The sequence below is a fragment of the Gymnoscopelus microlampas genome, assembly GCF_963454915.1.
Source record: "Gymnoscopelus microlampas genome assembly, chromosome: 20".
NCBI classification, from domain to species: domain Eukaryota; kingdom Metazoa; phylum Chordata; class Actinopteri; order Myctophiformes; family Myctophidae; genus Gymnoscopelus; species Gymnoscopelus microlampas.
Window position 1 is genome coordinate 28,474,529 of NC_139957.1, and position 13,567 is coordinate 28,488,095.

The 13,567-nt window shown below is 40.5% G+C and overlaps 2 protein-coding genes across 2 annotated transcripts in view; one reads left to right on the forward strand and one right to left on the reverse strand.

Annotated features, from left to right (window-relative positions):
• cmpk2 (cytidine monophosphate (UMP-CMP) kinase 2, mitochondrial) overlaps window positions 1–8,223 on the reverse strand; it is an 11,155-nt gene extending 2,932 nt beyond the window's left edge. Inside the window, exons 1-4 of the mRNA XM_084045007.1 lie at window positions 7,453–8,223; window positions 6,603–6,717; window positions 2,906–3,107; window positions 2,022–2,255 (exon numbers count right to left, since the gene is read on the reverse strand). Coding sequence (XP_083901133.1) covers window positions 2,022–2,255; window positions 2,906–3,107; window positions 6,603–6,717; window positions 7,453–8,121 — 1,220 coding nt within the window. The 5' untranslated portion in view covers window positions 8,122–8,223. The remainder of the gene's footprint in view (window positions 1–2,021; window positions 2,256–2,905; window positions 3,108–6,602; window positions 6,718–7,452) is intronic.
• Window positions 8,224–9,802: 1,579 nt separating this feature from the next.
• On the forward strand, window positions 9,803–12,630 carry rsad2 (radical S-adenosyl methionine domain containing 2). Its single transcript, XM_084044312.1, has 6 exons — window positions 9,803–10,135; window positions 10,230–10,391; window positions 10,730–10,959; window positions 11,520–11,669; window positions 11,929–11,961; window positions 12,216–12,630. Exons 1-6 carry the CDS (start codon window positions 9,823–9,825, stop codon window positions 12,378–12,380), a joined length of 1,053 nt encoding a protein of 350 aa, XP_083900438.1. The 5' UTR covers window positions 9,803–9,822; the 3' UTR covers window positions 12,381–12,630.
• The last annotated feature ends 937 nt before the right edge of the window (window positions 12,631–13,567 follow it).

Below are 13,567 nucleotides of genomic sequence, written 5' to 3' on the forward strand. Positions count from 1 at the left end.
GAGTGCCGCGCTATGAGCTTGTAGATCTGCTATTTAAAAAAAAAAAAAAAAATATATATATATATATATTTTAAAGTAATTTTATAAAGCAAACATTTTTAACTCAAATCTTTGCTTCTACAAATGTCTTCTAAATCCTAACAAAAATCCTAAGAAAAGACGTATGTTGCTATAATATAAGTGGTTTTCAAACGTTTTCATGTCAAGGACCCCAAAATTATATATTTGACAGCGGACCCCCATCTCAAAATATGTTGTTCCAGGGACCCCCCCCCCCCCAGAAGCAAAGGTTTGAGTAAAAAAAATCACTTTAAAAATATATATATTCAAAGATATTTGCACAAATGTTCACGATTAGAAAAAAATAGCAGATCTACAAGCTCGTAGCGCGGCACTCGGTGCCGCGCTATGAGCTTGTAGATCTGCTATTTTTGAATAGCCAAAGAAGTCTTAAAATGATGATGAACACAGATGCGTTCCCGGTCTTAATGGGTTATGTCAGCGGAGAGAATAAATGGAAGTGGCCATCGACCTGTCTGCCTAGCGACTAGACCAGCCCCAGCAGTGTCTTGAGTTGGGACCAGCTTAATGGAGCACAGCAGCTCAGCAACTAATCACCTGTTCTTTCTCATCAGCCCCTTCCCCCGTGGGACGGTAATTGATTGTTAAGTGTTTGATGGGTCAGAGATGTAGACTGACCTGACTCACGGAATTGCACGGTACAGTCTGCCACCCCTGTGTGTGTGTGTGTGTGTGTGTGTGTGTGTGTGTGTGTGTGTGTGTGTGTGTGCGTGTGTGTGTGTGTGTGTGTGTGTGTGTGTGTGTGTGTGTGTGTGTGTGTGTGTTTTATTGCAATATGTAGTATGTATTTGTCAGGGGCGAGTTTTAAAAAGTTCAGACAAATTGTGAAAATAGCCGATCTACAAGCTCACAGCTTGTAAATTGGCTATTTTCAGTCAACTAATGTTTTTTTTTTCAATTCTAGTTTTAGTTATTTTGTTATAGTTAACTATATTAACCTTGATGTGTGTGTGTGTGCATGCGTGTGTACGTGCTTTTGTATCCGTGTGTCTCATTTGTCGACAGTATGTGTCAATTACATTTGCAAATGTCTACTATATTCCATGCAGTGGACACACAGGAACATGCATTTAGACACAATCTTTCTAAATGTATGTCTCCTGAATCACATGGTACTACTGATGCTTCTCACTCATGCTTACCATGCATCCCAGACCATAGCCTTCCACTGAAAAGTATGATAATTATGTACACCTGCTGTGCAGAGGCAGTCCATTACATCTGTGTGTAAATGTGGGGCGTGTGTGTGTGTGTGTGTGTGTGTGTGTGTGTGTGTGTGTGTGTGTGTGTCTGTATGTCTGCATCTGTTCAGATCTGCACATGAGCATAAGCACTACTGTGTACGGTATGTGTGTATACATCCTGTCAACACCCTATCTGTGCAGAACTACACTTATGAGTGAGTGTGCGTGCGTGCGTGTGCGTGTTTAAGTGTGTGTGTGTGTGTCCTATCCTCAGGGTCCCCACACATTTTTAGCAATGAATTTCCAAAACTTTTCCAAAACTTTTCCAGAATATTTAGCCCAATTTCCAGGCCTATATAACAATCATTCGGCGCAATAATGTGTCTCTTACTCCTATGCAGAATGCCCAAAGATAGGCAGTGTAGCAAAAATAAAGTTTGAGACATACATTAGGCTGCCGTCACAAAGCCCGTTCGGCGAAAAACTACTTATGTTACATATTTCGTGTAATATTATTCATGTTTATGAAAATGTTTTGTTTTAACAAAATCAATAGCCAAAAACAATGCATAGCCAAATATTTTTCCAGGACCCTTGATAAATTCCAGGACCTTTGATGATGTTTGATCAATTTCAAACCTTTTCCAGTACTGGATTTTTTTTTTTTTATTTCAAAATATTTCCAGGAATTTCATGACCGTGGGGACCCTGTATCCTATGTGCAGTACTTCACACCATACTGTAGTCATGTGTCACCTGAGTCTGAAGAGGTGGTTGTGGTCCAGCTGTTGCTCCTCTTGGGTCTGACCCTGACCTCTGTCCCTCAGCCTCCTCGTCCTCTCCTCGGGGTCCAGTGTGAGCACGACCACCAGGCTGGGCCGGAGCAGGTCTGCTGGCCAGCGGTAACCCTCCCAGCCCTCTGACGGGAGGTTAGACACCGGACCAGTCACTGCTGTGGCGATGGCGTAGGACGCCGTGCTGTGCCAGTATCTGGGAAGAGAGATGGATGTGTGGATGGATCAGGGACGCTGGAAGTCATTTATGCCAAGGGGGGCTGTGGTTGGCGGGGGACTCACATTTGTCCCGCGATTTTTTCACGTTTTTTCACCTTTTTCAACAAATATTTTATTCCTCAAAGATAAATACATCATTGTTTTAATATATAAGTGTGTATATAGACTTTAGGGTTAGGGTTAGGGTTAGGGTTAGGGTATATATTTGTTTAATTTGCAAAAAAAAAAAAATCAAAACGTTTTCTAATTTTTTTCTTTCTCTTCCCCACCACCAGGGGTGCTGCAGCACCCTCAGCACCCCCCTTCCCGCGTCCCTGGGATGGATGGATGGATGGAGGGATGGATGGATGGATGGATGCAAGTTTGATTGGATGGATGATGGAAGGAAGAATGGACAGATGGAAGGATGAGTGGATCGATGGAAGAAGGGTTGGATGGATGATGGGTGGATTAATGGAAGGATGGATGGAATAAAGAATGGATGGATACATGGAAGGATGGATGGATGGATAGACAGACAGACAGACAGACAGACAGATTAGAGAGAGAGAAAGCCCACATACTGTAGGTAAACTCGCTCCAACAGTAAGGTGGTACCACCTCCCAACCTATCGACAAATCCTTTACCTGTCAACGATGACAGGTGTCTGTCTGGCCTCCTGGCCTATTAGTTCTGCTGTGATGTAGTTCCCCAGGGCGTAGAAGGCTCGGCGGATGAGGGGCGGCTCCTGATCAAAGCGGGCCCTCCAGGGGGACAGGCACCGGGGAGGGGACCGCAGCAAAGTGGCCCCCAGCGCCTCCCTCAGAGACTCAGTCAGGGTGGTCTTACCTGAGGAGAGGGAATAGGGAGGAACGAAAAGATTCTCACCACAAAAACAGAAGAGAAGCAAAGAAAGTAGGGGATCGTGTTGAGCTCACAGGGTTCAATTGGACTGATCAATTATTAGTAGGTTGGATAGTTTTTTATTATAGCGGGGTTCCCATGACCATACTGACTAGTGACCGTAACCATACTGACTAGTGACCATAACCATACTGACTAGTGACCATAACCATACTGACCACTTAACCTGCTATCCCTATTTTGGCCATTATAATTTTCAAGGAATACATTTTATTGAAAATGTATTCAAGCTCACATTGTGACATGTTGTGAGCTTGTAGATTGGCAATTTTCTCTCTTAATGAAAATTTGTGGAAACAATAATAATACAGGTGTGCCTTGAGATTTTGATTTGCCCATTGGGTGCAAAAGGTTTTAAAACCACTGCACTACACATTTGTTTGTCAAGGTGACGTTGAGATGTGATTACACTTATTTTCTATTAATTAGTTTCAGTCAATAAGTAGACATAGAGTATCCTAGTAACTTCTTTCCCGAGTTGAATCCTCAACCACTTTGATAGCCACGTCAGAAAACTGTTTTATTAGCTCAAAGTGACATGCAAAAAGAATGTGCTGTACTACGTTACGTGTAGCGGTGTTATCGTGAAGTTTCCCATTATGAATTTGTAGTATAGTGTATCATTTTATTTAACATTAACAGATTGACATGTACCCTGTTGGAGAGACAGAGCTGGCTGTGTGGGGATGGGCTGTGAGAGAGCAATGAGCAGTTTACACCCATCATCCATATGAGTTATATCAGCTTAACTGATGCATTGGGATACACTGTCTTTTATTGCATTTTATTTCACCAACTTGTCTCTGGGTCTGTGTGCTCTATCCAGTCTACGTGGTTCTCCAAATAAAGGGGAATAAGAGGGACATCGTTGCTTGTCAGTTAGAGATAGCTGTCATGGCCGATATTGCATTAGTCAAATTTGCACAAATTGTCAGCAGAATTTAGATGCCACATCCATATCAGGAACACGCCATACCCATAGCAACAGTTCACAATACCTGGGTGGGAATCTAGGAAATGATGGGATATTTTGTAGTTTGTGCAACGTGCATGGAAATGGGGGGAAGGAGAAAAAAAACACTGCTTTGGCACTACCAAGCAGTGTTTTTTTCTACTCCCCCCATTTCCATGCACACTGCACAAAATTGGCCAAGTGTACCAGTTTAATAACTTTCAACCTGACATCCGTATTTTGGGCATGTCATTATAGGAAAACGTTATTTCACTTCAAATGGCCATAGCTTGGAGACCATTTCTCTGATCAGCACAACATAGGACTGGATTTGAAGGCTGTGTAGCGTGAAAATCTAGTTTTAAATACTTTTCAAAAGATTAAAAAAAGAAAAATCATTATCCAGATTTTAAAAAATAGTGAAAATAGCAAATCTACAAGCTCACAAATGTGTTGGATCGCAGTAAGTGATATTTTTTGGTTAAAACAAAAATGTCAACGCTATATATCCTGATAGTAATCATTGTTATAGAGTGTTTGTTCAGTAACAGGGGTCTCCCCATCTCTCAAGCAAATACTTTTTCAGATGGGTTGCCAATTTCAGCCAATCAGGAGAGAGTACCCATTTGTTAGCTTCAACTGCATAGTGTTCCAGTTCCAACATTGCCTGCTACCTCATTTGTGTCATAATTTCCAATTTCACCATTATTTTGTATCCTGTATGAGTTCTCTCTACTGATTGGATCAAATTGGTATACCAACCTGAAAATGTATTTTCTGTTTACTAAAGAGCTGCAGAGACGGGGAACCCCCTGTTACTGAACAAACACTCCATAACAATGATTGATCAGAATATATAGAGCTATTTAGTACTTGTAAAAGTTTTTTTTTTTAAACTTCACCTTTAATTGCTAAAGCTGGAGGCCATCTTTTAGTGTGTGTATTGGATGCTGCTGTTACCCTTTCAATTTTGGGATAACAGACTAGCATGACTTTGATGTGATTTGCATTGAAAGTAGGCCCATTTCAATATAAATCATGAAATGATAAAAAATATAAAGTTAGCGGCAGTGGATGTGCAGCAGAAATACTACCTCACGGTGCAAACTAGCCGCAAAAGGATGTTTAGTTTGTTCAGTTACAGGTTATCATTATCACAGAGAATTGTACAATAGAGCAACAACATATTTTGTCTGTGTTGTTGTTAATCCCTTTACAGTCTACATAAGTTGAAAACCTGTAATTAAAGAGACATAATTAGCCTAAATGTTTCTGATAGTATTTTGATGGGTAACATTTAAGAGTTAACATTTGTAACAGTTACAAGGACCTTCCTTTTACTGGCCAGAAATAACAATCTCATATTACTATTAATTAACTCATATTTTAGCATTGTCTTTTAAACCATTATAATGTTACAATGTGGTTTATCAAATATTAACATCATATATCATTTATTTTAAGAAACATATGTGAGGGTCGCATAAAACGTCCTGGAAATGCTCTGGCATATAATTTCTTGCAAAGGGTGAATCCCCCTCTATAAGCAATATTATATTTATATAGTAAACTCAGAGTCAGTGCTGAGATGGTGCAGATCATTTACAATGTATATTAATGGTCAAACGTTGTATCTAGCAAAAAAAAAAGATAAAACGTTTGACCATAAGTAACCCTGACATGCTGCTTGCGCATTCTTGAAGTTTATGGAAAGAGCATTAAAATGAGCCCCAGTAACAACTCAACAGCTTTCTTTTTTTCTTTTTTTACAGGAGAATAACCTTTCTGACGTCATGTTGCATGATATTTCATTAGGCAAGCCTCCCTGGCAGATAATGACATCTGCAGAGAGAAGGTTGTCCATCACTTAACCCATTAAGACCGGGAACGCATCAGTGTCATTTTTTTTATTTCTTTGGCTATTCAAAAATAGCAGATATACAAGCTTGTAGATCTGCTATTTTTGATAAAAACATTTGTGCAAATCTTTGAATATATATATATATTTCTTAAAGCAAACATTTGTAACTCAAATCTTTGCTTCTGGGGATTCTACACGTCTTCTAAATCATAACACTTTCATTTTTTTAAACTTATGTTGCTATAGTGGTTCTCAAACTTTTCTCATGTCAAGGACCACCCAAAATAATATGTATTCGTCCATGGACCCCCCCCATCTCAACATATTTTGTTCCAGGGACCCCCGGAAGCAAAGATTTGAGTTAAAAAATGTATATATTCAAAGATTTGCACACATTTTCACGATTTTAGAAAAAATAGCAGATCTACAAGCTCATAGCGCGGCACTCGGTGCCGCGCTATGAGCTTGTATATCTGCTATTTTTGAATAGCCCAAAGAAATCTTAAAATGACACACAGAGATGTGTTCCCGGTCTTAATTGGTTAAGGAAGACATGTATGCATCATGCTGCCTATCACATGTTCGTTTATGAGGTAATGACATTAACCTGTGGCATCCAGTCCTTCTATGACAATAACAGGGGAGTCTGTTTTACGTCCGACCTCTCCTCTCTGGTCCGCCAGCTCCAGCACGGCTCTCGTCTCTGGGATGATGTCACCGCACTGCCGATGGACACACACACACACACACACACACACACACACACACACACACACACACACACACACACACACACACACACACACACACACACACACACACACAGGCATGTGCTGTATTAAGAAGCAGTAATATAACTCAGATGTCATGGGCCTGCTGGCATTGATACTCATTAGATGAAATAAATTAGGCCTACTTCTTTAAGCCGATAAGCAAAGCTATTCTGGGTTATTACGCTCTCCGCCACTAGAGTGCACTGTCGTGCCAATTATGTTGTTTCAGTTAACTGCCCCTACTACAGTAAGTAAGTAATGACAAGTTTATGCAAATGTTAACATTTTATTTTCTTGATCCTTTGTGTTGTTTTTCAGTCATGATGCATCCATGTATACTGGCATAATTGTATTGCTGTTATATTGCTGATGAATATAAACAATTGATATCAAAAAATGTTTATGCAAATGTAAAAGTAGAAATATATAAATATAATATAAAAACACTGCATATACATGTTTATGCAATCATTTTAAACCAAATGTATGATGATGATGATGATCATCATCATTATTATTATTATTATTAGGCTTAAAGGTTAACTGTAACTTTTAGCCTATTTGATATCAACATATATGAAAACACATGTATCAATTAACGGCCGTACGCTGACTTGATTGATCGGGCCATAAAAGCGTCAAACTATGATGTATTTTTGTGAGTATGAATGAAACAGTCCAAACCTCCTGGAGAACACTGTAAGCCTCCTCAAAGCTGTAGAACACATCAGAGTTGATGATGCTGAGAGATGATGGATGACAGTCAGGCGCTTCAGAGGGAACTACACAGTAAGACTCAGACACGCCCATCCCCTCTTCCTCTCCTCCACAGGAGGACCACCACAGGTGCTGCTGGGACCACCACGCACGACCACCGTCTCCCCCACCCCCATCCCCACGCACGTAGGAGAACGCCAGCACGGGGTCGTTGTTCCGCACCAATTCACTCAAAACGCGCTCCGTGGCGGCGGAGCACTCAGACGAATCCTTTAGGAAATACCCGTTGAGGACAGAGTCTTTGACGTGAGGCAGGAATGAACACATGGTCAGAAGCTGACATTGTGACGGCAGTGCCGTCAGTAGTTTGTCTCTCAGCCCTCCGTAGAACTTAGCTCTGTGGATTCTGTCGTCGCTGTGGACGAGGACAGAGTAACAGTGCTCGTTGTGTCGCACGCTTCTTAACGGCGGCGGTGCTTGTTCTCGCTGTTGTTGTTGGTGCGTGTCTCCTCCGTCTCGCGTCAGTCGCAGCGCGTAGTAGATGGAGGGGAGCGACCTCCCGTCCATCTCCACACAGAACACCCGGGCGGACCACTGGCCGAGCAGAGACAGGGGCAGGCTGCGTCTAGTAGCCATGCTGGATGCAGTGGGTGCGATAAGATTTGATATGCAGGATGGGACAGGTTTAAATAAGCTTCTGGGTTGCGATGTTTACAGTCTACGGTTGTGATGCGATGAGTAGGCTATCTTTACCCCCTAACTATCCTTGTTACATAATCTCATAGACCGCACTGTAGGGAAAACGAAACTTATAAGTGTGCACTGCGCTGTGACGTTGAGTTTGGAAATCGAAACTGACTATTTTATCGAAGCAGACCAATCCAACTGCGTCATGTGTTGTTGTTAATGCAAATTGCCATTTTAAGTAAATGAAAACCTACTGGCAGTGGTGTAAAGTAACTAAGTACATGTACTCAAGTAACTGTACTTAAGTTAAACAAAATAGGTATTTTTTACTTTCATCAGCATTTAAAAATGTCTAGCCTACTTATACTTCTACCTCACTACTTCTCAGAGGAAAAATCTTGTAGCCTACTTTTACTCCACTACAATTATATGAAAACCTAAGTTACTAGTTACTTTATAGATTTTGATTATTATTACAAAACACACTAACTACTTCAGCCCTATATATTTTGGCCATTTGAAAATAGCAGGTCTACTACAGTGTAGCTCACAATGCGCTTTTTTATACATTTTGAACTTGGGACATTCTGCACAATGAGTACTTTTACTTTTGGTACTTTAAGTATATTTTGATGCCAATATGTTGTACTTTTACTCAAGTACATTTTGAATACCGCACTTTTACTTGTAACAGAGTATATCTACATTGCAGTATTGATTGATACGTTTACTTAATTAAAACATGTGAGTACTTCTTCCATCACTGAACTTTAGTTTGTGTATCTTATCTTATATAGGGCGCATTCGAAAATACAGCACTGACTGAGCGCACTGTCCAATACAAACTAATAGGCGAGTGTGCTCCGGTGCGTAATTTCCGAACGCACCCATATAGACCAATCCAATTGCGTCATGTGTTGTAAATGCAAATTACCATTTTAAGTAAATGGAAACCTATTGGTCACACGAGAAGCAATCACCCAGCGTCCACGACTCGTTCATGGAACAAAATGTACTTAGAGTACCAAAAGTAGAAAGTTCTCATTGTGCAGAATGTCCCATTTCACAAGTTTTCACATATTTAAAAATGGTATAAAAATCCTTTGTAAATAGCAGATCAATAAGCTCACAATGCGTCGCATCACGACCCATTGTGAGCTTGTAGATAGGCTATTTTCAAAATGTATATCGGGCTGAAGTGGTTAATGTATGTTTTGTAATAATAATCAAAATCTACAAAGTAACTCAAGTTTTCAAATATTTTTTGTGGAGTAAAATTACAATATTTGCCTCTGAGATGTATTGGAATAGAAGTAAAATAATTGAAAATGGGAAATACCTCAAAATTGTACTTAAGTAAATGTAGTTAGTTACTTTACACCACTGATTGTTTGTAAATAGAAACTGACTGGAAAGTGGGCTCGCCTAGTATGATGAGTGAGTGGCTTTGCACTTTGAGAAAGGAAAGGGATTCTATAGCCTAGTAAACTACAGTAGCCAAGTTGCCGGTATTTGTTTCGTTTCTGCAAAGTCAGGTGGTCAGTGTTGTCATATTGACAGCTGACTGGATTCTATTTAAGGTGCGCCTGCACCACCATCCTGCAATGTGTGATGATGATCACTTCCAAAATGTTTTGCTCTCCAGCAGTCATGATGTCTCTGAAGATGTTCCTGCACTTTTGCATCAGGATATTTTCAAGTCTCTTCTCCAATGCGCAGGCCTGGATACCTGGTGGCTTACAGGAGAAAGGGGGGTTTGCAGGTGGAACGACTGCACCTGTTAACTGCAAATTGGATCAGAAGAAAGAAGTCGAGAGCGCAACAACGACCCCAACCAGCGTCAATTACCATTTTACGCGCAAGTGCAACTACAAATGTGGCTTTTGTTTCCACACTGCGAAAACGTCGTTTGTCTTGCCTATAGAGGAGGCGAAGAGGGGCCTCGAACTTCTGCAGAAATCTGGTAAATTTGAAATATCACAAAAAAACTCAAATGAAGTCATTTGAATTTGCTATAAACATTTGCATGCTCATAACAGGCTGTTGTTGTCCATTAGGTATGGAAAAGATCAACTTCTCCGGTGGGGAGCCTTTCCTGCACGACAAAGGAGACTTTCTTGGGAAGTTGGTTCAGTACTGCAAACAGGACCTGAAGCTGCCAAGTGTCAGTATTGTCAGCAATGGAAGCATGATCAAAGAAAACTGGTTCCAGAAATATGGTAAGAGTTCTAACACTATGAACCATAACCCAAATAGTATACTATTATTATGCCAATTATTATTATCATCTTCATTATTATTGTTATTATTATGATTATTATTATACAGTTGAATGTATTCATTTAAACCTTCTACAGTAGGTGGCAGTATTTTCACAAAAACAAGGGCTATAACTTTTGTTGTGGTCTTATTTGAAAAGGATAGCCAGTGTATTTGTCTGCAAAATAAGGCATGCTTGCACACTCTTCTCTTTCTGTCTCTCTTTCTCTCTCTATCTCTCTTCTTCTCTCCCCCTCACACACATACTATTCACTCATTCTCTGTCCCTCACTCTCAGGTGAATATCTGGACATACTGGCCATTTCCTGTGACAGCTTTGACGAGGACACCAATCAGCTCATAGGCAGAGCTCAGGGCAGGAAGAGCCACCTGGACAACCTCTACAAGGTACGCAACTGGTGCCAGCAGTATAAGGTGGCGTTCAAGATCAACTCCGTAATCAACACATTTAACGTGGACGAAGACATGGCGGAGAACATTGCTGAGCTCAACCCTGTCCGCTGGAAGGTAGGAACCAAGACAGAACGAAAGGAGAGAAGTTGTATTTGCGGTTAACACATGTGTGACTGCCTATCCTCAGTTTGAATGTAACTCAGGGGTCTTCAACAGGGGGTCCGGGATCCCTAGGGGGTCCTCAGAGCTACTATAGGGGGTCCGTCAAATCTTGGAACTAGGATTTCGTTTATTTTTTACATTAACCACTTGAACCCTAGAATTCCTTTTCTGAGGGGAACATTAGCCGAAAATAGCAGATCTACAAGCTCTCAACGCCTCGCGCTGCGAGGCTTTGAGAGCTTGTAGATCGGCTATTTTTGGCAAAGAGGTATAGGTGTTGAGGGGAAAAAAAGAGCAGACAAAGTAAACCAAAAAAAGTGTAATCTGAAACACATTTTTATACAATATAGAGTAGGGGGTCCCTGCTTCATCTCTGTCTCAGCCAGGGGGTCCTTGGCCTGAAAACGTTGAAGACCCCTGACTTAGATTGTACTAAACCAGGTAACCTTTCTGGGTCCATTTGGTTGCATTTGTATAATTTGGATGAACACTCAGGATGTTACTGTGTTCAGGTGTTCCAGTGCCTGCTGATCCATGGGGAGAATGCAGGGGAGGATGCTCTGAGAGAGGCAGAGAGGTTTGTCGTCAGCGACCAACAGTTTCAGGACTTTCTGGACAGGCATAGCGGCGTCACCTGCCTCGTACCCGAGTCCAATCAGAAGGTGAGACATGAAAGAGGAACTGACAACACTGATTTGTGCCAAAAAAGTGCCAAAGTAGCCTACCCAATGAGGAAATGGCTTAACATCCATATTCATCATGTTTTGTACCCTAATCGCTCCATTGGAATATGAATGGACGTTCTTATCTCCTCTTGGGAGGTATAGCAACATGTGAAAGAGACTTTGATGATATTTGATTTGTAAAACCAGGTTGGAGACATAGAAACAATAGTTTTGACTAAGAATTGTGTCTTTTCAGATGAGGGATTCTTACCTCATCCTGGATGAATATGTAAGTACTTAATATAATACATGAACTTATTTATGCACATGCACACCCATATAATTCAGAGCATTGGTAATTAAAGGAGCAATTTTGACATATAATATGCTATCCTTTTAACTGATTCATTAGAACAATGGCTGAGCTTTTATGTTTGATTATTGTTTGAACACATTATCGCTGTCAATTTCAAAACATCAAAGTACCCAGAGAAAGACAGAATAGCATTGAACATTAACCATTCCTGTTTTGCCCTCTTCCAGATGCGTTTCCTGGACTGCAGAGAAGGACGGAAGGACCCGTCTAAGTCCATCCTTGATGTTGGCGTGAAGGAGGCCATTTCTTTCAGTGGCTTTGATGAGAAGATGTTTCTAAAAAGAGGAGGGAAATATTTGTGGAGCAAAGCTGATATGCAGCTTGAGTGGTGAAACCCAGTTACTCAGGAATTGCACTTTACGCGAGTGAATGCTAATTTGCACTGATATTTTCATTACATTATGTTTATTTGAATTTGTTACATTTATGTGTAGTTTGCCTGTCTGTATTACTGTGTCCACCAGAGGGTGCTGTGGATCAGCTTTGCACACCCCTAGCTATGTTGCCTTTTTGTAAAATGTAAAGATTCTGTAATAATAAGCTAATATTAAGATTTCTTACATATAAAGACAAAAAAAACAATTGTTTGTAATAATTGTATATTTAATTGTTGTCTCTATAAGATTAAACCTTTACCTGTTTGTATATATGTTTTATAGTAGCCTACATTGAAGCTCCTTTGCACAACAGAACTGTGATGAAAGCGTATTTCCCTACATGTATATATTGTTGAATTAAATAAAAAATCATGAAAAATGTATTGTGAATATGTATTTATGTGTTCATAGGCTAAAACCAACCTCTGCTTTACAACTTTACACGCTTGTAAATAGCGTGCATATTCCACAATACAAGATGCAGTGTTGTTGACTACATCTCTACAACACCAAGACAAACTCTTGTTGGAACCAGACCTTACAGTAACCCTTGTTAAACTGGACAAGCCTGGAAACCAGACGAATCTGCCAGAGCTAAATAATTAGCTCCTGTGAGTCTGGCCATGCCAGGCTAAAACTGAACAGACAGTCTGTCTTGAGAAGCTCCTAATATGATGCCCATTTGATATTGTACATTTCATTACTTTAATTATTACAAGAATAACAAAATACGTGGAACAAGAAAGGAATTATTGAACCTGAAATGCCAGGACAGTTCAGTTAAGCCAGTTTTTAAACTATCTTTGCTTGTTGACGTGGAAACTATATATGTACGGTCAATAATTCAAGCACAAATAGCTGCCTATATTATGTCTCTATCCCACGAGCCTACTTTGCTGTGACATCATTTTTGATGTAATATAATGTCGACAGCGTCACTTGGACAGCAGGGGGCGCTACCGTTAGTGGAATGTAGACTAGAAAGTGACGCTTGTGTTTCTCCTGGCAGCAGAGCTGAAGAGACTAGTGTTGCCATGTCCACATATTATAAGTGACTTTGGGCTTGTTTTTCTGTAAAGTCGCTTGTAAATATTGGTGGTTGCGGTGTTTTGGGGCCTTGTTTCTGAAGTGTCGTTGCTTAT

Excerpts from the sequence above, each read along its gene's own strand:
- rsad2 (XM_084044312.1), top strand. The coding sequence starts at position 9,823 with ATGATGTCTCTGAAGATGTTCCTGCACTTTTGCATCAGGATATTTTCA. Across the intron at positions 10,136-10,229 it reads CGAACTTCTGCAGAAATCTG|GTATGGAAAAGATCAACTTC; the intron begins GTAAATTTGAAA and ends GTTGTCCATTAG. Across the intron at positions 11,670-11,928 it reads TACCCGAGTCCAATCAGAAG|ATGAGGGATTCTTACCTCAT; the intron begins GTGAGACATGAA and ends GTGTCTTTTCAG.